The sequence below is a fragment of the Nyctereutes procyonoides genome, unplaced genomic scaffold (genome assembly GCF_905146905.1).
Source record: "Nyctereutes procyonoides isolate TBG_1078 unplaced genomic scaffold, NYPRO_anot_genome, whole genome shotgun sequence".
NCBI classification, from domain to species: Eukaryota; Metazoa; Chordata; class Mammalia; order Carnivora; family Canidae; genus Nyctereutes; species Nyctereutes procyonoides.
Genome location: NW_026575145.1, coordinates 22045796 through 22069129, shown reverse-complemented (window position 1 = coordinate 22069129; position 23334 = coordinate 22045796). Strand labels below are relative to the sequence as shown.

Sequence of the window (23334 nt, the reverse complement as noted above, 5' to 3'; positions counted from 1 at the left end):
GGCACTGCTGGGGACCTCTACCCCTGAAGCTGGTGATGATATCACTGTTACCATGGCTCCAACTTCCTGCTACTCATCTTTGTCCTTTCAGTGGGCAATGTTCTAGGTCACTGCCTTCCTTCCCTCCATCTCCCAAGGAGGTTTTACTTGAGAACAAAGTCATCAGACCTTAGGCCCTGGAATTCTGCATGTCAGCACTCTGCCTGCTCCCAAATACAGCCTGATGCCTTCTGTGACCGTGGTCACTCTTAAGGAAATGAGGATTCCCAGAAGTGAGAGTGACAAGTCATACTTTCTGAGGGGTGACTGTTGTTTTAGAGAGCCTCAGACTGGCTCTGTTCCAACTGCATTTTAGGAAGATGGTAGTAGAAGTAACAGCAGTATATTTTTTGAATCTCTCCTATTCTTGGAGAAAAAACAAGAATCCATGTGCAACATCTGTAACAAACTTAGGGTATCAAGATATCACTCACAGACCCTCAAATATGAACAAGTAGGAATGAACCATGGAAGCTTCCAGTCCCACATAATATAAGCACCTGCACCCACAGGAATCTGAGGGACATGAGAACAAGAGAATCTCAAAACTGTCTGCAGGTCTTGGCTGGAAAGCGTGGGTCAGTTTGACGATAGCAGCTGAAACAGGGAGTGACCCGACAGGTCATTTCCCAGACCTCTCACCCATGCTGCTTAGTTAGGAAGCACAGAGCAGGTGCTTATTTAGTGGTTATTGAGTGAATTGAATGAAGGTCAAATGACATCTTCCTAGTTACTCCTTCCCAATATTTGTGGGTGGGAAGCAGAAAGGACAAATCCTATTTTGAGTCATGTGGCTAAAATTCTTTATCTTTCCAAAGTGTACTAAATACTGGAATCAGGCAGGGAGGCTGAGGCAGTCCTCAGCTTGTGAAGAAGAATCACTCCTTTCTAACACACTCATGGTCATACTTGCATACACACAGACACTCAGTTTAGCCTGGGAAGAAGCATCCTGCTGAGAGGCAAGCAGGAAGTGATCTGCAGCTATACCAGAGAAGCTTCTGACATCAATTGGCCTCAGTGATACCAGAGTCGGGTTTTTTGTTGTTGTTGTTTGTTTGTTTAAAGAGAGGAGAAGGGAGTGCAGAGGGAGAGGGAGAGAGAGAATCTTAAGCAGGCTCCACACCCAGCGCTGACCCCACAGCGGCGGAGCTCCATCTCACAACCCTGAGATCACGACCTAAGCCGAAATCAAGAGTCAGACACTTACCAGACTGAGCCTCCCAGGTGCCCCCCGAGTCCTTTTATTGAGGATCTTAGAATAGTGAGGGTGGTTGGGAGTCTCAGCCTAGGGTGGCCGAGGGAGGGCCAGTTCGTGTCAAATCTGTGTTCAGGAAGTAGGTGCAGAGCTGCCCTTTGCCTTTGACTTTGATGATGCCCCGGCTGTAGCAGGTATAGCCTAAGGACTGCAGCACCTGCGCTGTCTCTTCAGTCACCTGCAATTGAAAGGTGTGAGTCGGGATACCTGGGTGGCTCAGCTGTTAAGCCTCTGCCTTTGGCACAGGGCATGATCCTGGAGTTCCAGGATTGAGTCCCCACATCCGGCTTTCTGCGTGGGGCCTGCTTCTGCCTCTGCCTGTGTCTCTGCCTCTCTCTGTGTGTCTCTCATGAATAAATAAATTAAAAAAAAAAAAAGTGAGTCTGGAGTGTGGGGGTGGCCTTATCTGATCCCCCCATCCCATGCCTCCAATGTGGCCTCCTCACTTGGATCTTGCCCAGAACTCCTGTACTTTCCATGCGGCTGGCCACATTCACCGTGTTGCCCCAGATGTCATACTGTGGCTTCTGGGCCCCAATCACTCCAGCCACTACAGGTCCATGGTTCAACCCTGACAAGAGGTATGGTAAAGAGAGGCCCTGGGTGGTGGGCAGAATTTGAGGAGGGACAGGGGAAGGGGAAGCTCCAGGAATTGGGGTGAAAGGCCTGCAGTTCTTAGAGGAAAAGAGGGCCTGGAGAAGTGTGGCTCAGGGAAGGAGTGGCTGAGCCCCAGAGCTCCTGGCCCAGCAGCTTCATGCTCCATCCCCAGGGAGGAGGCTGGAGGGGGTTGGGGGTGAGCTGGGGAGTAGCTAATAAAGGACTTAGGGGAGGAAGAGCTTGGGAAGGTGAAGAGGAAGTCCCAGACCGCCCCAACAAGGGAGGGCCCTCACCCACACGTAAGCGGAAGTTGTTAAATGAGTGCTTATTGATGACATCCAGCTTTGATCCAAGGGCCACTGCAAACTCCACCATGGTGCCCAGGTGGCTGCAGCTTCGCTCATCATCCTAGTAACAAGCCAGCCCCACAAGATGGGTCAGTGAGGGCCCAGCAGTGTGAGCCCCTCATGGGCTGATAGGTAAGGAAGGGGTGCTGTACCTGCTGTGCGTCCTGTCCAGAGGTGGCATTTAAGCCTGTAGCTGCCATGTAGGTGCTGCCAATGGTTTTGATCTTCTCCACTCCACTAAACTTGGGCTTTGAGAGCAGCTGTACAGAAAGGAGGCTGTGTCCCCAGGCTTTCTTGCTCTCTCCCTCCTCCCTCTCAGAAGCCCAGCCCCAGGCCTTTGGAAATGAAAGGACCAGGTTGTGGGGTCAGGATTTGTGGTGGGAGGGAGAGTGGATCATGGGAAGAGTTTCTGGAGAGCTAGAGGATCAGAGAAGGAGCAGCAGGGCGAGGGAGAGGAGGATGGGCTCCTGGCTGGGGAGCAAATGGGCAGGAGGGACTGGTGGGAAATTCTAGCATTCAGAACGAAGGATCTGGGGGACCCTTGGAGTTGTCACCTCATCAAAATCAGCAATTATCTCATTGAGCAGCCGCAGGCACTCTAGACCCTCGTGGTTGATGTTGGATTCAGAGTAAAACTCCTTAAAGTCTGGAACTGAGGCGAAGAGGACACAGACACACTCGTAGGACTGGTGGTAGAGGTCCTAGGGGGTGAGACGCTGGGATGAGGGAGCAAGCCACGTTCCTCTCCTTGTGGGTCTGTCTGCATGGGCCCTTCTCCCTGTGTCCATACTCTTACCCCTGTATTTAAGAAGTATTGGAAAGGAGGGAGGGGGTAGGGCCAGGTTATCCCAGGGATGTGTGACTTGGGAGTCAAAGACTAGGTCTCATGATGATTCGAGGAGAGACAGGGGTTTGAACTCAGGATCACCTCGTAGCAATGTGAAAGGAGTCTCTTCAAGAATGGAAATGGTGTCAATGGGTATCATCTTTCTATCATATCTTACTGCTAAAAGGTGTTAAGTCAGTTTACAAAGATGGCTACTATTTGGAAGATCAAATAATAGGGGAAATGGGACAAAGAGAAAATAAAGGTAAGCTGGTAAAGATGGATTCTTATTTGAGGTTGGTTCACAAAATGGGTGACATGAAGTCCTTGTTCGTCCTAGATTCTGGCTCTGGGCTTTCTAGTAGCCAATGTGAAGATAGAAACAGGAGCAGTTACAAGAGTCCCAGTGTAAATAAGAGAAGAAACCAGGAGATGTAGAACCACTGCCAATTTTGAGTACAGAAAGCAACCGGTGGGCAGCAATTTAGCACCCCACTGGCGCAGCAATTTAGCACCACCTGCAGCCCAGGGCATGATCCTGGAGACCCGGGATCAAGTCCCACTTTGGGCTCCCTGGTTGGAGCCTGCTTCTCCCTTTACCTGTGTCTCTGCCTCTCTTCTCTCTCTCTCTCTCTCTCTCTCTCTCTGTGTGTGTGTGTCTATGAATGAATAAATAAAATCTTAAAAAAGAAAGAAAGAAAGAAAGAAAGAAAGAAAGAAAGAAAGAAAGAAAGAAAGAAAGAAACCGGTGAGGGCGTGAAGCTGTGAAACAGCCCCTGACCTGTTTCTTTTAACATTCCTCAAGAGAGGCCAAGAGTATTTCTATAGCAGACAGGGTGAAGTGGTGGTGGTACAACTAAAATGGTGCAAATATGTGGGTGACCTTCTCTGATGGTCTGATTATAGCACGATATTTGAGGATGGCGATTAACATCTACAAATGGAAATTCCCATGGTGTTGGAAAGTTCTATATATGCAACATCTAATATGGCAGTCACTGGCCATAAGCAGCTCTCAGCCACTTGAAATGTGGCCAGTGAGGCTGCGGAAATGAAGGTTCTATTTTAATTAATCTTAATGTAAATGGCCACACATAGCTAGTGGCTATCATCCTGATAGTGCAGGGCCAGAAAGCTGCATGGACTGTGGACTGTGTCCTCCATACAACTCCCATCAACACTCGAAGGCACAGAGTGGCCATGAGTTGGAGAGGATGCTCCTTCTAAGTAAGAACTTAGAACTCAGAGGTTCTGTGCTCACCAGATGAAGCCTAAGAGCTCATGAAAATAGAGGCACTATCTGACAGGAACAGGCAGCCACTTGACCCACCAGGGGCTCTGGGGAGTCCAGAGACGTGGGGCCAAGGGCCAAGACTCTCATCTGAAACTAGTCCCTATGGCATCTGGGGCTCAGAGTCTGGGGTGGGAGTCACCTCGTTGCGCCGGTTCTGACCAATGAACTGGGGGGCCACGTGAGCAGGGAGCACGTTCTCCAACAGCAGCCGAGTCAGGTTCTCCATTGTCTCTGTCTCCTCCTGCTCCTGCCGCAGCTTCTTCTTCCACAGGAAGTCCAGGCGGCAGTAATACTCATTCTGGCAGGGTGGCCAAAGGCCCAAGGGGAGATGCGCAGTGCAGGGAGAGCCTCAGCTCCTGAGTGTTCACCCCCCAAACACATGATGCCCCAAACTGCACCACTCCCCAGTCTAGAGAGAAGGCTCAAGGGGCAACTATCCCCAGGGAGGCTCCCCTGAAACGAGATTCAAACTAGGGGAGAATTGGCAGTGGATGCTTTCTTGTGGGTGGTTTTCCTGGACTTAGGGTGGGAGGGACGAGGGAGGGAGGATTTGAGGGCATCTCCCTTGGGTAGTGAAGGAGAAAGAAAGGGAACGGGAAGTTTCACTTAGAAGCTTCCAATGGGCACACCGTTTGGGCTCAACCCTGGAGATGTAAGATTGAGGGAAAGGGTGAGAAAGACCAAGTCACAAATATGGGAAGCCCTAGAAGGCTGAACTGGGTGACTTACCTGCCGAGCCAGGACAAGGAGGGTGAAGAAGAAGATGAAGAAGGAGATAGCTCCCATCAGTTTGGGCTCCTTCAGTACCCCTGGCCTGCAGAGGCCACGGATCAGGGTTGCCCCTTGCCCTGCCTCTTCCTGATGGCCTCCTCCCTACCCCCAGGGCCCATGTAGCCCTCAGCCACCCTCCCCCTTTGCCCCGTGGTTGGTTCAGGCCAGTGAGGTGAGGACAGCTCTGCTTTGCTCCCAGAGGGCCTAAGCACCCTGTCCAGTGGCCGTGCGCACCTGGAGTCCAAGGGATCCGGATAGAGGTGGGAGATGAGGCAGTCGGACAGCCAGGCATGGGAGTGCAGGAAGAGGGAGCAGGAGGCCCCCAGCCACAGCAGAAGCAGCAGCAACTTCAGCTCAAAGCTCATGTGCAGGAAGAGGGAGCAGGACAGGAACCCCAGCACGCAGCAGTGCATAGAGTACTGTGGGGCCAGGTAGAGCGGTCAAGGGGCATGGCAAATGCCACAGGTGTGAATATCCCAGGGCTCCCTGCCCTGCCCTCACAGGGCCCAGGTCCTATCCGGGGGACGGGGGTGTCATACACACAAACACACATCAAGTGTGTTTTATGTCTATCCCAATCCACGTGATGGAATGTTCTTCAACTAAGGAGGTAGGGGGAGGAGCCAAAGAAGGCTCTGGAGAAAGAGATTCAGGGCTATGAGGAACACTCACTGGGATGCTGATGAGAGGCAGGGACCCAGGGAGTTCCCAGGAGAGGTTGAAAGCCACGGAGGACACATTGGGAGCCCGGAAAGGACAGTTCGATGCTGCTGGTAAGAAGAACTGCAGAAAGAGGTGAAGAGCTGAGGTGGGCAGTCGGCTCACCTTGGGTATAACGGTGGCTTGTGCTGGGTTTCAGCTGACCTCGGGATGAGTCAGGGCCAGACTCCTCCAAAGGGGAGGAGTCTGCTATTTCTGGCTAGCGAGGGAGCCCCAGGACTGGGGTCCTTGCTGGGTGGGCAGGGACGGAGGAATGGGTGTCCTGAGCACTAGTCTGCCAATGGATCCACTGTGTGATCTCGTCAGCCACTTAACCTCTCTGGGCCTCAGCTTCCTCTTTTGTAACTTGGCTAGGGGATGATTCCTAAGGTGTCTTTCGGGGATAGAATTTTAGGAATGATTATAAGTTCTGAAAAATTAGCCAAACTCAGCTACAAAATCATAGTGAGTGAGCACACAATGAAGATCTGCCTACACAGGAAAGATAGGATGTCCACCGAAGTGTTATAAACAATTACGCAGGTGGCAGATTGATTTTTTTTTCTTTATACTTGTCCAATATTACCAGAATCCCCTGGCCTCAGTCCAGCTGCTCTCCCAAATCCAGGAGTACCTGTTCAACCTCTGATAGGTCCAATGGGCCCTGATGGGGGTGAATAGGGGCCCCTCTGCCCTCACCAGGCTGGTAACAGCCATGACAAAAACGAGAAGGATGGTGGCAGTGCCCAGGGCAATTCGCAGTCCAGGCCGGGTGGCCACCAAGCCAGACAGTGTGGGCAGCCAGTGCAGCATCTTGGGGCCTTTCAAGACACACCTCTGTGGAAGGAGCACAGGAATCTTAGCCATGGGGCTGGGGGACTCCCCCATCCCTTGGGCCAGGTCGTGGTAAGGGCCCAGCTCACCAAGCTTCCACCCCTTAGCCCACCTCACCGTCAGGTGTTCTGAGAAGCAGACGAAGAGGAGGAGGAGGAAGAGGAGGAAGGTGATGCTATAGGTGATGGCCAGAGCTGGAGGCCTAAAGGGAGACAAGAGAGAGGACTTGCAGGGTCAGAGAAGGCTCTGTGTGTCAGGAGGGTGCTGTGCAACCTGGTCGGGATATGTGAGGAGAAGCAGTCCTGGGGATCTGAACTGGCCCTCCATTGGGGTCTGAGCTGAACAAAGGCATTACACACTGATGATCCAGGAAAGCTGAGGGGGTTGAAGGCAGTGGTGGGGCGTGGCAGGAACTAATGAGGTAGGGACAGTCCTGGAAGGGGCAGGGGGCTCATGAAGGGGCTGAGGCTGCATCAGGTCAATCTCTGAGCCTTCAGGCCAAAGGCTTTCCACCTAGCTGAGTTTTGGACAACTCCTTGCAGCCCCTCCTAGCCATGAACTAAAAATGAGGACCTGCTTTCTAAGTTCATTTACTGTGAGATTTGAGCTTCTCAATGGAAACAGAACCTGTTTTATGGAAAAGCTGTTAGGACCCAGAGACAGGCATGTGAAAGTGCTTAGATTATGCAGAAAGTCCACAGGATGTATGATCATAAAATGAAGGCTGTGATTATCACTGCTTCCCCAGAACACACGCTTCCTCTGTGGGTCAGTCAGTGCCTGAAGCCAAGGGGAAGTGGGTAAAGGAAGAAAGTGTGGGTCAAGGACCAGGAGGAGCCTGGTGGTATGTGTGTGAGTCAGGGCCCCCCTTGCCTGGGGCACTCTCTCACCTGTTGGTCACCAGCATCTGGATGACAAAATTGGAGATGAAAACCAGGAAGGTGCAGGCTGCATAGTATTTGAAGGCAGGGAGTGCAGAGAGTCGATACTGGAAGGGCAGGGGTCAGTATGGAGACAGGGCCCACCAAGGCTGCCCATCACCTTGGAGGTGCCAATTTGAGGCAAGAAGTGCATGTCCGGGCCTCATGGCCCCACCCTCCAGTGCAGTCTCTGGTAGCCCCTCCAGGTTCTCCAAGGAGCTGCCCTCCTCCCTCCCATCTCCAACTAGTAATTCAATTTACAGGGTGATGTCCATTTGGAGAGAAACACAAGCCCCTCACCCCCAGGATCACAAACTCGGCAGACCTGGGAGATGAGGTGCGTCCACAGGGCTTGCCCCCGCCCCAAGGCCAAGGACCTAAGGTTAGAGGATTTTCCGCTGCTACCCCCCACACCCACCTCTTTCTCCAGCTCCTTCTCTCTGAAGTACAGTGTCAGTGGGTTGAAGTCCTTTGACTGCTTCCACTGTCTGGTAGGAGGTAGGGGGCGGGCGAGGAAAGGGAAGGGCAGAGCAGGGCAGGGTGGAGACGGTGAGGGGGGGGAGGATGGACAGATGTGTGTTTTCCTGGGGGGAGCAGGGAAGTCCTTCCCTTCCCACCAGGACATCAGGAAACACATCTCTCCTCTACCTTACTGCAAGGGCCCAGCCCTCCCGCCCCTCCCGGCTGCCTTTTGTTCTCCATACTTCTGAGAGTTGAGCTGTTCGATGACCTGGAAGAACTTGGCGTCCCCAGTGTCCAGGTCATCATCTAGTCCCCGGGGGGTACGGCTCCTGCACAGTAAGAGCCCAACCTGTCACCATAGGAGATTCTCAACAGTAGGTGGGTGAAGCAGGAGCAGCCCCCCACCCAGAGAGGATGGAGGCAGGTCACTCCGACAGCTGACAGCCTCGCTGTCAAAGTTGCTGGGGCCTCCTCACCGGTCCAGGCTCCATTGAGGGCTGAAGGAGGCCAGCGTCTTCTCCTGTGGGGAGACCACAGCAAAGGGGGAGATGAGGAGATGCTGAGCATCCTTGAAACCTCTCTGACATGAGGCATTCCATGTCTATATACATCCTTGGCCTTGAGCATTTGATGTGAGTTCCCCCTGCCTCTAATGACTTCCTCTTTCCACCAAATCCCACCTGCCCTTAAGGGAAGGGTCAAACCACATTTATTCCTTAAAGTTTCTTCCTGACACCCAGGGTCCTTATGCTCTTATATCCTTGGTTCCTACCACTTATGAGACAACCCTGTAGGCTTGAGGAGTGGTCATCTTCCCTAAGGACTGAACAAATCCCAAAGGCAGGGATTTGCCCATCACCCCAGCATGCCAAAAAATCCTCATTGGTTTGAAGTGAAGCAGCAGAACATTCTGACTCCCTTGTGGTCAGGCTGAGCTGAGAGGTGGTGGAAGCAGAAAACAAAAAAAGGAGAAGAAAGGGAAAGAGGAAGGAAGAGAAACAAACCTGGTCACAGCCATTCTTTTCAGCACCAAAAGGAAGGTGCACTGTGGGCAAAGATATGAAAGCGAGAGGACAAGTAAAGCAGATGAGACAAGTCCCAAGAAAAAGAATGAAGAGCAGTGGCCACTGCCCAGGACCAGGGGTCTGGTGACTGTTCTTTCCTGCTCCTCTGGCTTATATGAAGGCCACAGGGTCACAGGGGCCCCCAAGCCCAAACCTAGAATATAGGAGAAGGAGAGGGGAGGAAAAGGGAGATTAAGAGGGATGATCTAGGTATGAGCCCATTTATGCCTCTAGGTCTGAGCCTAACTTTTTTCAAACTACCTGCCTGCCTCTCCATCTTGCTCGATGCCTGTATGTTATTCAAAGGCAGGGAAAACGTTTTATTCATTTCTGTCTTCTCAAGAACTAGCCCAGCCCCTGCCACATAGTAGGTTCTTTAAAATTGCAGGAGGGATGGATGGATGGTGTATACTAGCACCAACACTGCCCTGCCACCCGAGTTCCCCATTGTTTAAGGGTAAGCTAATGTGATTCTCAGGATTTCTAACATTTGATGGAGGGCTTGGCACTTCAGGGGCTGAGGAGTGAATTCTGGGCTGATGAGGTCCTGTCTCTGGAGATACCCTTGAACTAGGGGTTCCTACTTCTCCATTCTGACATTTCTTAGTCTGCACACTAGTGGGGTCTTGGGGGAGTCTGGTGTGGCTTCTGGGGGGCATCTCGCTATGGGCATTGCACCCAGCACTGTCTCACAGTCCCCAGGCTCCCACCAAAGCCCACCCTCTACTCTACCTCCACCTGGGGTGGGGGTGGGGGTGGGGGAATCCTGCAATAGCCAGCAGGGTCTTAGATTCTTTCTTTCTCTCTCTCCTGCTCACTCAGCCCTTCTGACCTTTCTTCTACCCCATGTTAAGACTCTGAATTAGGTATTCTCCTGAATCACTGCTGCGACATCCCCCCCATTCCATAGTGTCTACTAATCTCTGGCCTGCTTTCCTGCTAGGTGGGTGGGGAGGGGAGATGGATCATAGAAAGGGTACTCTGAAGTCATCCCATATATCCAACTGGGTTGACCCAGTAGAGAAGATTCTGAGAGGATGATCTGCAGAAAGGTGGCTGGAAGATCAGATAAAATGGAGGAAAGCAGGCTGAGAAACTTAATCCTGGGGCAAGCCTTTTGGATCATGGCCTCAGTTCCTGCAAGAGAGGGTTCTGACTGCCTGTGACCAAGCAACAACCCTTAGAACCAGCTGTTGTGGGGGATGAAGGCTGGTTTCCTCTCTTCCCTCTCTCCCCATCTCCTGACTGCTCAGGGTGACTTCCTTCAAGACCATGGGAGATTTTCACTGTCATCTCATCTTATCCTGACACAAATGCTGGAGAGGAGGGGCAATAACTGATTTGCACCACCTTCCCAATCCTAGTGGGGATTAAAAGAGAGTGTGCAGGGATCCCTGGGTGGCGCAGCGGTTTGGTGCCTGCCTTTGGCCCGGGGCACGATCCTGGAGACCCGGGATCGAATCCCACGTCGGGCTCCCTGCATGGAGCCTGCTTCTCCCTCTGCCTGTGTCTCTGCCTCTCTCTCTCTCTCTGTGACTATCATGAATAAATAAATAAAATCTTTAAAAAAAAAAAAAAAAAAAAAAAAGAGAGTGTGCAGTCTCAGGAATGGAATTTGATAGAGATGTTTTCTGGTGGGAATGGTTGTGAGCACTGGCTTTGGAGCCAGAAGTGTCGTCTAGGTCTTTGTGGTACTGATGGAAGAGGATTCCAGAGTGGACGTTGGGGAACAATGGACATAGTGCTACAGGATTTTGCAACTCAAGTGAGCTCAGAAGACAGTCATCTTTGCTCTTTTTCTGGAAAGAAGGGCAAGGAAAGGTCTGAGCCAGTGACTGGAGCAACCAGACAGTTCAGGATCTTGAGATGTCATCAAATGACTCACTGGTGGTGGGTGTAGGGAAGTTGGGAGGGCAGTGGGGGTGGAGTCAGTAAGTGCTAGGGCTCATGCCAGAGGTGCACTTACCGGGAGAGGGGTGGAGGTGGACACGGGGCTCTCTAGGTGGCTCAGGTGGGCAAAAGGCTTGGCTGCACCCCAGGACTCCAGGTAGCGGGTCATCAGCACTGAGGGACGCATTTTGGGGCCCTCGAGAGAGGATAGCAACCCTCCTGCAGTGCCCTTCTCATCCTCTTCCTCAGCCTGGGGCATATGAGGACAGAGAGTCAGGATCACAAACATTTTCTACATTTTCCCAACACTCCCTAGAAGATGGGGTCTCCTCCCCCTCAACACACACACTGGGATCCAGGAATTCAATCTCTGGCACAGGAGAGAAGATCAGGCCTGTTGGTTGTGGGTGGTTAGGATGGGCCAGCCCCTGGGACTAGGCTTTTACCCGGGGATCGATGACTAGGTAGGTAGGCTCCCCTAGCTCCCGAAGGTATGGGTCTCGGTGTTCCATGGCTGCATCCTCCACAGCATAAGCCCCTGCCAGCAGGGCCAGGGTAGCTCCTGTAATATGTACTCTTCTGGAAAGAGCGGGGAGGGGGAATCAGGAAGGAGGGCCTGCAAACCTCTCAGTTTTTTTCAAGGATCCTTCCAGAGGTCTGACTTTAAGCAAGGCCCTGTGCTACAGGATATGTCTCCCAGCACCCCTCCCGGCATGCTAGGATCTCCCTTGAGTTCCACGTGGGATTGTGCTCATTTTAGGGAATTATGAATTGGGTGGCAGCATGTGAGGAGCCCGTTTGGTTTCTTCCTGTGCGCTCCTGCAGCCCCACCTCTCACCCTGGCACGCCACCCGCCTCCATGTGGTTGGCCAAGGTGACATCATGGGACCAGACATCATACTGCCACTTCTGCAGCCCGATGACTCCGCAGAGCACACTGCCTGAATGCACCCCCACACGCATGTTGATGTCCACGCCGGTGGCTGCCCGGAGTTTCCTGAGTACATAGGGCACAGTCTGAAAGCTGCCTTTGGCCCTATGCATGCCACACCCTTCCCTCTCTCCAAGAGGACTTCCACTACCCTGCCTGCTGCTCGCCCACATCCAGCCCTTGGTACCCCTCCTGCCCACCCACCTGAGCTGACCTGATGGCCCGGCACATGTCCAGCCCCATGCGCACGCAGTTGATGGCGTGGTCTGGCAGGGAGAGCGGTAGCCCAGAGACACAGTAGTAACAGTCTCCCAGGATCTTGATCCGCATGCATTCATGCTCCTGGGAGTGTGCGTGTATGCAGGGGGAGGGGGGGGCACCTGGTTAGAGGTCAGATGAGGCACAGGGCAGCTGGGAAAAGTGGGAGCAAATGTGATATTCCTGAAGAATATTGCAGTTGGGAAACTCGGTCAGATCTAGGGATTCCCTTAACTTGATATGGGGCTGGCTGAGGTCTGTGGGTCTCCCCCAGCTTTGGCATGTGTAAGGTGTATTCAGATTTGAGCACATGAAAGTACCCTCGAGACTGAGGTTTTCTGGGGGACACCCAAAATTAGGTTTGTTGGGGGCATCCCTGGGGTCTGAACAGGTGGCTGGGCTGAGCTGGGCTGAGGTTGTACAGGGCAGAGATTTCCCTTGGAAGGGCTCCCTAAGATTAGAACATATGAAAATCTCTCTAGATTCGGTATAGTGTCCACAGGCCCCTACACTGGGGGTTCTGAGCATATTTGGGGGTGTTGTGGTTAGGGCATCTGTGGAGATGTTGAGAAGTCTCTCCAGGTTTGAGATGTGTGGTGAACAGCTCCATACCTGGGGTTGTCTGAGAGGGTTTCCTACTTCCATTGGAATATCTTCCATTGGGATACATGGGCTCTGAAATGGGACTGGGATCTTAGGTGTCAGGAGTTTCCCTTGGAAGGGGCTCTCCAGGGTGGGGCATTTGAAGGGCCCTGGGTAGGGAGGAAGGCCCCCTCTGACCTTGGCAATCTGGTCGAACTTGCCAAAGAGCTCGTTGAGCATGAGCACCAACTCCTTAGGGGAGCACTCACTGGCCAGCCGTGTGAAGCCCACGATGTCAGCATAGAGCACGCTGGGGAGGGCAGATTGCATCACTGGGGTCAAGGTCTCAGCCCACGCCCCTCCTCCCCTCTGGCCATCCTTTCTCATACCTAACTCCTTGGTGTCTCTTGACATAGAGGCTATGGAAGTTGTTGGTGCTCTCTGGCCGTGACCCCTGTCCAGCCTGAAGCCGGGCCATGATCTCTGCCTTCATCTCTCGAGCCAAGTAGGCAGGAAGGATGGACAAGAGAAGGTGTTCCTGGAGAAGATCACCATGAACATCAATCCTCTTGCAACCTAAAGCCAGGAGTCCCAGCCCTCCAACGACTTAGGAGCTTACCCACTTCTCCAGCCCCACTAGATGCTTCCCAGAGGACTCCCCCCCAGATCTCCCCCTTCACATAAAGCTGGGCCTCAGCACCCCATCCTGCACCATTCACATTTAGGGACTTAACTCCCAGCACCAATGCCAGAGTTAGAGTTCTTCGTTTCGTATCAAAAAAGTGCTTTTACAAGCTTCAGGTTTTTTGAGACGTAACGTAACTTTCCAAGGTGCACAGTAGCCACGTTTTACAAAGGAGGAAAGAGAAGGGCAGGTAACCTGCCCAAAGTCATTTGGCTTGCTAAGGAGCCCAGCTGGGTGATATAAACAACTCCTTTCTCAAACCCCGGTCCTGCCCAGCCCCCGGCCCCGAGGACCTGGTGCTTCTTCTCCGTGTCCAGCCGCCGGCGCGAATGCAGCGATCGAAGTGCCTCCCGGAATGTGGCGCGCAGCGCACGCTCCATCAGCGCCTTGTGGTACGCTCCGGCCACATTCCCACACAAGAACAACACCGCGTTTGCTGCCAGCTGTGGGAGAGGGTCAGCCTCGGAGGGCGCTCTGGGGGGGTGGGAGTCCTCAAGTGTATAGCTGGAGTTGGTCCCCAAGAGGGTTGAGGAGGACTCTACAGTTAGAGATCTAAGAATTTCCAGGCAATTGGCGCCACACTGGGGAGTCTGTAGGGGGGGCTTCTCCTCCCCTGCAGTACCCCTGCTCTAGACTTGGTTGTGCACCAACAAGGCCTCTTAGGTCTAGAAACCCTTGCACATACGTTTCCTCTGCCTGGAATACCACTCCACCATCTACCTTCCCTCTGCGTCAGCTGCAGCACAAAACTACTCAAGCTCCAATTTTATATTCCCAGTGAAGTTTCCATCATCCACCTCTGTCCCCACAACTCTGGCTCCCTGGTGAAGTCCCTTCCCCGTGGGCCCAGGCGTCTTCTGGTGTCTGCAGCATTGTGCTGCACTGGTGTACCCGCTCCATGAGGGCACCGTCTGGGCGTATGTGTCAGTACCTGTGCTTAGCATTGCGCCCTTCAGTGGAGTCACAGCTCAGTGAGCGGCTGGTGCATGCTCACAGGAACCAATGGTGCAGTGCGCAGCGCGTTCTCACCTGCGGCAGCAGCGCGGGCTGGGAGTCCGGCTGAGGCCCAAGGTACAGCCCAAGGACCACCAGGTGGGAGAGTGATGAGGCAAGGCCCGCGGCGGTGGCATCCCGCATACCCAAGGGCAACATGGCGTACACGGTGAAGATGACAAAGAGGAAAAAGGACACCTGAGGGAGAGGGGCATGGGAAGCTGCCAGCTGCTCTTGGCCTGGGAGTCCTCCTGCCCCCTGCTCCACCTGCCGCTCGCTCCTCTCACCTGGTCCCAGGCGCTCACCAGGCCCCCAGTGAAGAGGAAGCCATGGCCCAGCCCCAGGAGCGCTGCCCACACGAGGCCGGACAGGGGACGGGTCCAGCGCTGTAGCCGTTGCTCGCAGGATGCCAGGCCCAGCAGCAGTGAGAAGCCGCCGAGCGCACACAGCACAGTGATCAGGAAGCCTGGGTCTGAGGCTAGATCCTGTGGGGAGGGGCGGCTTGCGGCAAGACTGGAGCGCAGAGTTGGGGAGCTCCTCCAAGATGAAGAAAGGCAGCCCCCTGGGACACTTCTGAAAAGTGTCTCAAACTCAAGTAGGAAAAGGAGACAGGGCACCTGGGCTGGTCATTCAGGTTCGGTTGAACCATAGGATGTTGCCAATAATCTGTTTAGAATCTGCAGAGCTATCTCGTACGGTTCAACCTATATCTCACCGGTGTGTGGCAGCAGGGCTTGAGCCTTGCGCCACCTAACCAGAGCCTCTGGCTAGAACCCATATTGCGTATTTGTGAATCCGGGACCTTTCTGAGCTTGCTTTCTTGTCTGTCAAATAGGAATTCAAGCACCTTCCTGGGGTCCTGAAGCAAGTGAAAAATCCTACCTCACAGAAGGCACTTAGGAATGAGGGTATCTGAACCTGGCCGATTTGCTCAGGAGATTCCCTGCTCTGGGCACAAGGTTGGGAATAGCCCCTACCCCCCACCCTCCAAGAAGTGCCCCAGTGGCCGAGGGCACCTGGAACCCCTCTCCTTGGCAGGCCAGGGAGGAGCACCACACTCTGGCCCTCTGGGCGACGACCTCCTGCTGCTGTCCCTGCCCTGCGTCCCCACCTCTTCCTGGACTTCGAGGTGGCCCGGCAAGAACTGGTCAGTTTAGCGGCTTTCCCAACTTGCCTCCGAATCGTGAAAAAACTTGGGAGCGGGATATTTCCAGAAACGGAATTGAAGACCCCCTTTCTCCTAAAAAAAGAACCTGGAAATAGCTTTATTTTGGGACTCAATGTGAGTGGAGTGGAGGGCGTCTCCTGGGAGTCTATGGGCTCGGCTGCCCCACAGCCCCCGTGAGAGAAAGAAAACCAGGAAACGGATTCCCCCGGGGCCCAGTGTAATTTCCCTTCTGGAAAATGGGAAAACCCGCTGCTGAATTCACTCTGGAAGGAGGAGGTCACGGAAAGTCTGTCAGTACCCTGAGAGGGATCAGAAGCAGCCAGAGCTCGGCTTTTGCCCAGCGGCCCAGCGGCCCAGCGGCCCAGCGACTGTGGCCCAGGGAGGTGCAGGGACTTGTCCAGGATCACTACGTTCCCTAGCAAGGCTCGGCGCTTCCTTCCTGGGTTCCAGCAAAGAGCTCCTCCCAAATCCTCACCCCGAAACGCCCTCTCGGCAGTGCCCACCCGCCACCCCCAGGGGTCCCGCGCCACCAGAGGCTGCCCCCTCACCCTGCCGCTGGCGGAGGCGACAGCCAGCATGGCCAGGAGCGCGCAGAGCACGATGCCCAGCAGCAGCAGCAGCAGCGGGTACTGCTGGCTCAGGCTGTAGTAGGTCTCGAAGAAGAGGTCTTCGCTGGGGGGCGGCCGGGGCCTGAAGAGGCGGGCCATGGTCGGCCCTGCCCGGGCCGCGGCGCCGGCGCCGGCGGAGGGCGAACTCGGGCTGGGGAGCGCCGGGGCCCGCGTTAGTGCCGGGGCCGCTCGGGGCTCGCCGGGGTCAAGCCACGCCGCGCTGCCTCCCCAGCCGCGCGCAAGCCCATCTGCCCCGCACTCCCTGGGGCCTCCCAGCCCTTTCCCAGCCGGCGGGGAGAGGGCTGCCCGCCCGCCCAGCCCTTCGCTCCTCCTCCTCCCTCGGACGCAGCCTGCAGAGGTGTCCTAGCGAGAGCCTCATCTCCGGGGGGGACCGGGCTGGGGTGGAAGCCAAGGAGCCTCGGGTCGCTGCCCTCCCACCCCACCCCCGGCCCCGCCCAAACTCACGGCCCGCGAGGCTGCCGCGGCTGCTGGGCGAGGCCCGAGGAGGGAGCCCGGGGTAGCCGGTAGCCGGCGGTGGAGTCCCGGCCGCCGAGGAGCTAGTGGCTGAGAGCCCCGGGCGGCAGGCGCTTCCCTCCGGGCGCCGCGGCCCCCTCCCACTTCCCCGGCCGGACTGCCCGGCCCCTTCCCGTGCGGCGGACTCCCCAGGCCTCCTCCCTCCCTCATTGTCTCCCCTAACACTACCGTCGCCTCCCCCCTCCGGTCCCCTTGAGAAAGGGGAATGGGACTGTGGGAGATGCGAGGGGCTGGGCTGGGCTGGGCTGGGCTGGGCTGGGCGGAGGAGCGAGTGTCAAAATGGGAGTGGAACCCTTGGTCACAGGGAGAATGCAGCGGTGCTGGAGTCAAAGGCTGATGAGAATGTGGGGAAGAATGTGGGGGGCCCAATCGGAGACTAGGACTTGGCGCGGGGTGCAGGGGGTTGCCACCGTCCCCCTCCCCTCCAGCCTGGACGCAGCTGCTGTGCAGTCTGAACTGTCCCTGTGGCGCCGTCCAGCCCCATGGGAGGGGGCACGTCTGTGTAGCTCTGCCGTGCCATAGCTCTCCACTCCAGACACCAGCTGAGGGTCAAAGGGCTCCACCCGGGAAGCAAGGTGCGAGGGAGTGGAGGTGTTGAGTGCTTGTAATGGAGGAAAAGAAGAGGCTGGGGGCATTGCGCAGGGCAAGAGGTGTGTGGGGTCTTTCACTGCCCACGGAGAGCCCTTACCCCAGGACCCCAGTGCGGAGTCTCCATAGCCCAGAGGACAATTTGGTTTAGGGTGGGGTCTCACGGGATCTAGAGGAAGTGCTCCGCCCAGAGACTAGAGCTGCCCCAGGAGCCAGGCCTCCCAGATCCCTTCCTGCCGCCAGCTGGGGCCTGACCTTGTGTGCCACACTGCCCACCCGCCAGTCCTCAGCATCCCGCTTCCGCTTCCGCCTCAGCTACACGGCAGGGCCTCTGCCTCCTGCCTCCTTCGGTGTCAGCTCTCCAGTCTCCTACCAGGCTCTCCACCCCTGGACCCTGGCCTAAGCCTTAAGCTTCCAAATATGCTTCCAAATACAGCACTTGGGTTGAAAACCCACTGTGTTTAGGGTGCCTGGGTGGCTCAGTCAGCTAAATATCTGCCTTGGCTCAGGTCATGATCCCAGAGGCCTGGGCTCCCTGCTGAGCTGGAGCCTGCTTCTCTCTCTCCCTCTGCTGCTCCCCCTGTTTCTGCGTGCTCTCTCTCTCACTCTCTCTCTCAAATAAATAAATAAATAAACAAACAAACAAACTTTACAAAGAAACAATCCACTATGTTTATTGACTGCTGTGTGCACAAAGTCAGCCCCCAAAGAAAGTCTCAGCTAATTGCCCCGAGTCCAAGAAGTAGCTAGATGTTTCTTCCTACCAGCCCTGCAGCTCTCTTCAGGCTTCTTGGTTCTTGTGGTCCTCCTTGTGGTTCCCCTTTCCAACCTACTCGTGCGAGGCCCACTGCCAGCCTCTACCCATGCCCCAAGGTGCCTGTCCTTGCGTGGACAAGGCAGTTCCTTCTTGTATAATCAAATAGTTGTTGTCTCCCACCTGCACCGCACGGCTGTCACATATGGTAATAGGGCTACCTATAAAAGAAATTGTGGTGGTGGTGGGAGAGTTAAGTAATTGGAAATTCAAAATTAGGAGCCACAGGGTGGAGGGGCAGCGGCACCTTGTGTCCACCCTGGGGAAATGCAAGCATGGGGTCTCCAGGCCGGCTGTGACTGAGTCAAAGTGGGCCTTGGGCATTGGTCTTTGTGCTGCCCCTTCAGACCTGGGTTTGTAGAAGCTCAAAAGGAGTGGCAACTAATGTCTGAGACCCTGACACTTGGGTCTTTCCTTCTAGGAGCCCCTCTGGACCAACATAACAACAGCAGGTTAAGGGTTCACAGAGCTGATTCTGGGACAAGTCTGAAGGCCCAAGGCACATCTAGTCTCTGCTATGTCACCTCAGCAGGATCCAGTCCCAGGCGGTATCAGTTTCTTCATTTATGAAATGAGAAGTTTGGGGGATTTGGCCACTAGTCCTTTCTCTCTCCCACTACTCAAGGTATCCTGGATCTACATACAGTCTTGAGGAAGCCAACAGAAGAATTGAGTAGGAGAAAGGAAGAAGTGGGGAGCAGGTACCTGGTATTGGATTAGGCCCTGGTGCCCTGGGAGGCCAGTTGGTGCGACGTCTCCTAGCCCCCTGCGAACGACACAGCTCTCTGAGTCTTCCCTTCCTGGGGCCTGTTCCCCTGCTGCAACCCCCTTAGTCTCAAGTTTCCCTAGCAAGGGACACAGGATTCATGGGAGTCCTAGCGCATCCTCTAGTCCTGCCAGTGTCTCACCTGATTCCCTTCAGGTCCAGGACCTGGGGTCTGAGCCAAGTTGGGGCTGGCCATCTGATTTTCAAAACGTGAAGTCTCTGGAGTTTGGGGAGATGAGGCTGTTGAATCAGAAGGTAGCCCTGCTAACCGGGCAGGCTGAACCTTGTCTCCCTGTGCCCTGGTCGTCTCAGGAAGGTTTGTCCATTTTTTAGGAACAGAGTTGGGGGACTCCTTCAGACTTAGTTTGCTTAGCATTTCAGAGGCTGTGATATCATGGCTTCCTGTGGTCCCCCTAGGGCCTTCTGTTTCTATCCCTCCTGGGCCTGGCTGGGGGGCAGACAATATCCGGCTGCCTCTATTTTCACACAGGAACTTCTTGACCTGCAAGGACAAGGGGAGATTTCTGGGCACGGAGGTGGGAGAACCAGCCTAAACCCAAGGGAGGAGTCTCTTGTTCCATTATATATATATATATATATATATATATATATAATATTATATTAAGATTTTATTTATTTATAAGAGACACGCAGAGAAAGAGAGGCAGAGACACAGGCTGAGGGAGAAGCAAGCTCCCTATGGGGAGCCCAATGCGATCCCAGGACCCCGGGATCATGCCCTGAGCCAAAGGCAGATGCTCAACCACCGAGCCACTCAAGTGCCCCACCTTGGTCCATAATCTATTACCTGGGAACTGAGAGGTGAGATGGGGACAGTGGGGACAAAGATTAAGGCACACTGAACAGAGGTCAGTGAGGAGTCAGCGAGTGGCCAAGGGAACCATGTTGTGCCATCCTCGCCCAGCTCCTGGACTGGGGGGGTGGCACTAGACACTCACTGTGGAGACCGCAGCATCCATCTCCTTATTTACCAGATTGAGGGCTTCCTCAGTGATCGGTTGGCATTCTGGAGACAAGGCAAGGTGGGTGGCAGGCAGGTGAGCCAAAGTTTCCCAGGCAGAAGCCCCCTGCCGACCAATCCAAGCCTACCCTGGCTGCCAGCTAACAGCCAGTTCACCTTGGAAGGAGGGCCTGTCCTTGGGCTCATGGCTCCAGCAGTGCTGCATTAATGCCTTCAGTCTTTCCAAGCCAGGAGTCTCAGGGCTGGGCAGGGGCAGCTTGGTCAACGGGGGCCGGATCTGCCGCTCATACACTGCTTCCCGCACCGGCGATGTCTGGGCCACTACTGGGTTGGGGGTGGGGGACGCAAAGAGAAAACATTCAGGACCACGTGTTCCATTGTGGAAGCGGGAAAGGAGTGTAGTCCAAGGGAGGTGAGGAGAAAGTCTGAGAGGGTAAGCTAGAAGAAGAGGGCTTGGAGGCTTGCAGGAGGAGGGCATCTGGAGTTAAGGATCCCAGTGTCTGCCCAGAGTCTTACTCTCAGGTTCTCTTCCAGCTAGCACTGCCCACATTAGGATCCCGAAGCTGCAGGAAGACACAAAACTGAGGCCTGGCCCACCTGCTGGCAAAGTCTCCTTTCCCATATGCAGTTCCCTAGAAGCCCAGAGATGTGTAGAGATTTGGAATGTGTGTTTGGAGTGAGTACCTTACCTGTAGACATCACTGGCCATGGATGCCTTTCGGTTTACATCAGGCAACAGTTCTGGGGCCAGGTAGGCTGGGGCTGACTTCCCAGATCCAGCTCCTGACCTTGAGCCTCTCTGAAATGTGGACAGGCCAAAATCCGCCAGCTGTAAAAGGAGAGAAGAAGGAGAAGGTAGAGGGTGGATAGGGCCAGGAAGCTTCCAGAAGCCCCTCTCCCACCACAAGGTAGAGGTCCTGCCATAAAGGGGGTTATGACGGTTAGGGGAATGGTAGGACTGGTGAGGCCTTTGGGTTGGAGGCCTAGGTCCCCTCTTCATGGGGCTGGGTCAAGGTCTGAGTCTCCTGGGCTAGGTCAACCATGGGTCTTTTTTTGTTTTTCTTAAGATTTATTTATTCATGAGAGACACAGAGAGTGAGAGGTGAAGACATAGGCAGAGGGAAAAGCAGGCTCCCCACAAGGAGCTCAGTGCGGGACTCAGTCCCAGGACCCCGGGATCACACCCTGAGCTGAAGGCTGACACTCAACCTCTGAGCCCCCCAGGTGTCCTAACGACGGGTCTTTTGGCAGACTGGTGTGGGGTGGGTGTGTCTGTGGAACTGACCTTGTTGGTCAGGCTCTCATACCTGGTGTGGTAGGGGCTAAAGCTCCTGGGTGGGCTTTGACCTTTGGGCAACCCTGTATCCAGAGGGAGATGCTGAGGGTATGGAGTAGAGAGGACTGCACCAGGTTCTGTGTCCAGGGGCTGGGCTGGGCAATGGAGAGGCTGACCTTGGCGTGCAGGTCTGAGTCCAGCAGGACGTTGGAGGGCTTGAGGTCTCGGTGCAGAAGCACAGGATTCTGGCTATGCAGATAACACATCCCCAGCACCACCTCCTGCAGCAGGCGGCTGAGGAGTGGCCAGGGCCGGGGACAGTGGGGCTGCAGCAGTCCTACTAGGGAACCATTTTCCATAAATGGAGTCAGCAGAGCAGGCCCACAGGCATATTCCCACTGCAGCTTCTGGGTGACTCCCAGCGGGAGCAGCAGGTGCTGGTTACACAGACTGGCCATGGCCCTCACCTCCCTGGATACCGCCTCCCTGCATTCCAGGAAAGAGTGGGAGTAACGCTCTGTTCCTGGAAGATCCGTCCCCTCCCGATTCGGGCTCCCAGCACAGCGGCCCCTCCTCCTCGGGCAGACCGGGGCGGCCGTCAGCTCCGGCCACTCACCCCTCCAAGATCTTGACCGCCACACCTGTGCGCCACGTCCTGTGCCGCGCGCGGAACACCGCCCCGAACCCACCTGCGCCGACGAACTCGGGATTCTCCAGTTCCTCGACAGGCACCACGGGGGCTCGGGGACCGCTCTGCCTGAAAGAGGGGGGGCCTGGTCTTCCAGCTGCTCCGCGGACCGCCCACCTGCCCCACCTCCGTGACCCCGGGGGCTCGACGCTCCCGCGGAGGGCCGGACGGCCAGGGTCGGAGGCTTGGAGCCGCAGCCCGCCCTCCACTGACCATAACCTGCCGCCGGACATCGGGTCAGAAAGTGCAAGTCTACACCGACCGAGTGACTTCTGGGAGCCGGGGTGTGAGAGGGTCAATCTCTGGGGCTAGGGCCCGGCTCCAATGCACGGATTCCGCTTCCCGGTTCGCACTTCCACGCGGAGGGGGAGGAGCGGAGGGACGACAGCACTTCCGCCCTTGGCGGGCGCGGCTGGTGCACGCCCCGGGGGTGCATCTGCGGGCAGAAGCTAGGCGGAACCTTGGTCTAGCCCAGGGCTTTTTTTTCCCCCCCTCTTTAAAGATTTTATTTATTTATTTCTGAGAATACACAGAGAGGAGAGAGAGAGGCAGAGACACAGGCAGAGGGAGAAGCAGGCTCCATGCAGGAAGCCCGACGTGGGACTCGATCCTGGGTCTCCAGGATCAGGGCCGAAGGCGGCGCTAAACCGCTTGAGCCACCTGGGCTGCCCTAACCCAGGGCTTCTGACTTTGTGGTGGGCCCTGGAGGCCAACGGAAGAGAGTGCTTTTCTTTACTAACTCATGTTTCCTGAGCACCTGCTGCGTGTCACAGCCAGCTTAGCTGTCACTGAGCATTTAGGGTGCCGCAGGAGTCCTCATCTGCGAGGAGCCCACAGTCCACTCCTGCAGCTGGTGTCTGTCCCTTCTCGCGCAGGATTTTTGGCTCCACCAGCTACTGGGCCTGGGGTGGGGAGGCGATGGTCCCGAGGAGGGTTCTATGTTGCTAGCGCTCAGCAATCCCCCAAATGCCCTTACGATCATAGCTAACAATTCTATAAAGCTCAAAAGTACCAGGTACCTATTTTAGCTTACTTAATTCTCATGTCAACCCTAGGGAGATTAGTACTGCTTTTATTACTTCTTTTTAAAAAATATTTATTTATTCACGAGAGGCACAGAGAGAAAGAGAGGCAGAGACACGGGCAAGACACAGGCAGAGGGAGAAGCAGGCTCAATGCAGGGGGCCTGATGTGGGACTTGATCCCCGGACTCAATCGCAGGACTCCAGGATTTCGCCCTGGGCTGAAGGCAGGCGCTAAACCACTGAGCCACCCAAGGATCCTCCTTTATTACTTCTTTATGGATGAGAGAACAGGCACAGGTAGCTTAAGTATCTTGCCCAAGCCAGTATGGAGCTGACCTCAAGCCTAGCTCAGAACCCTCAAGTGTTCCCATTTTCAGATAGGCTTCACGGCGCTACTTCCCAGCTGGCCCTGAATGTGGCTAAAGAAGGTGTGAA

General features: G+C 55.1%; 2 protein-coding genes across 12 annotated transcripts; both read right to left on the bottom strand.

Moving 5' to 3' along the window:
• Positions 1 to 1254: 1254 nt before the first annotated feature.
• ADCY4 (adenylate cyclase 4) lies at positions 1255 to 16808 on the bottom strand. Of its 4 annotated transcripts, XM_055309270.1 has the most exons (26): positions 16692 to 16806; positions 16167 to 16377; positions 14738 to 14935; positions 14487 to 14648; positions 13751 to 13900; positions 13162 to 13310; positions 12971 to 13082; positions 12147 to 12274; positions 11840 to 11998; positions 11448 to 11580; positions 11078 to 11251; positions 8524 to 8567; positions 8290 to 8376; positions 8004 to 8073; positions 7556 to 7653; positions 6783 to 6867; positions 6531 to 6668; positions 5805 to 5915; positions 5367 to 5551; positions 5091 to 5175; positions 4501 to 4659; positions 2796 to 2942; positions 2394 to 2501; positions 2188 to 2302; positions 1744 to 1868; positions 1255 to 1475 (listed from the first exon to the last, which is right to left on the bottom strand). In XM_055309270.1, exons 2-26 carry the CDS (start codon positions 16323 to 16325, stop codon positions 1323 to 1325), a joined length of 3234 nt encoding a protein of 1077 aa, XP_055165245.1. In that variant the 5' UTR covers positions 16326 to 16377; positions 16692 to 16806; the 3' UTR covers positions 1255 to 1322. The 4 variants fall into 4 exon arrangements, with proteins under 4 accessions (XP_055165245.1, XP_055165247.1, XP_055165246.1 ...); XM_055309272.1 differs by lacking the exon at positions 5367 to 5551 and having other exon boundaries at positions 6466 to 6668; positions 16692 to 16808; XM_055309271.1 differs by lacking the exon at positions 8290 to 8376.
• Positions 16809 to 18002: 1194 nt separating this feature from the next.
• On the bottom strand, positions 18003 to 22243 carry RIPK3 (receptor interacting serine/threonine kinase 3). 8 transcript variants are annotated; one of them, XM_055309384.1, is made up of 10 exons: positions 22088 to 22243; positions 21803 to 21943; positions 21363 to 21672; positions 20600 to 20739; positions 20427 to 20473; positions 20067 to 20234; positions 19888 to 19955; positions 19071 to 19430; positions 18868 to 18928; positions 18003 to 18323 (listed from the first exon to the last, which is right to left on the bottom strand). In XM_055309384.1, exons 1-10 carry the CDS (start codon positions 22105 to 22107, stop codon positions 18178 to 18180), a joined length of 1461 nt encoding a protein of 486 aa, XP_055165359.1. In that variant the 5' UTR covers positions 22108 to 22243; the 3' UTR covers positions 18003 to 18177. The 8 variants fall into 8 exon arrangements, with proteins under 8 accessions (XP_055165359.1, XP_055165362.1, XP_055165364.1 ...); XM_055309387.1 differs by having other exon boundaries at positions 21828 to 21943; XM_055309389.1 differs by having other exon boundaries at positions 21363 to 21526; positions 21828 to 21943.
• Between the last annotated feature and the right edge of the window lie 1091 nt (positions 22244 to 23334).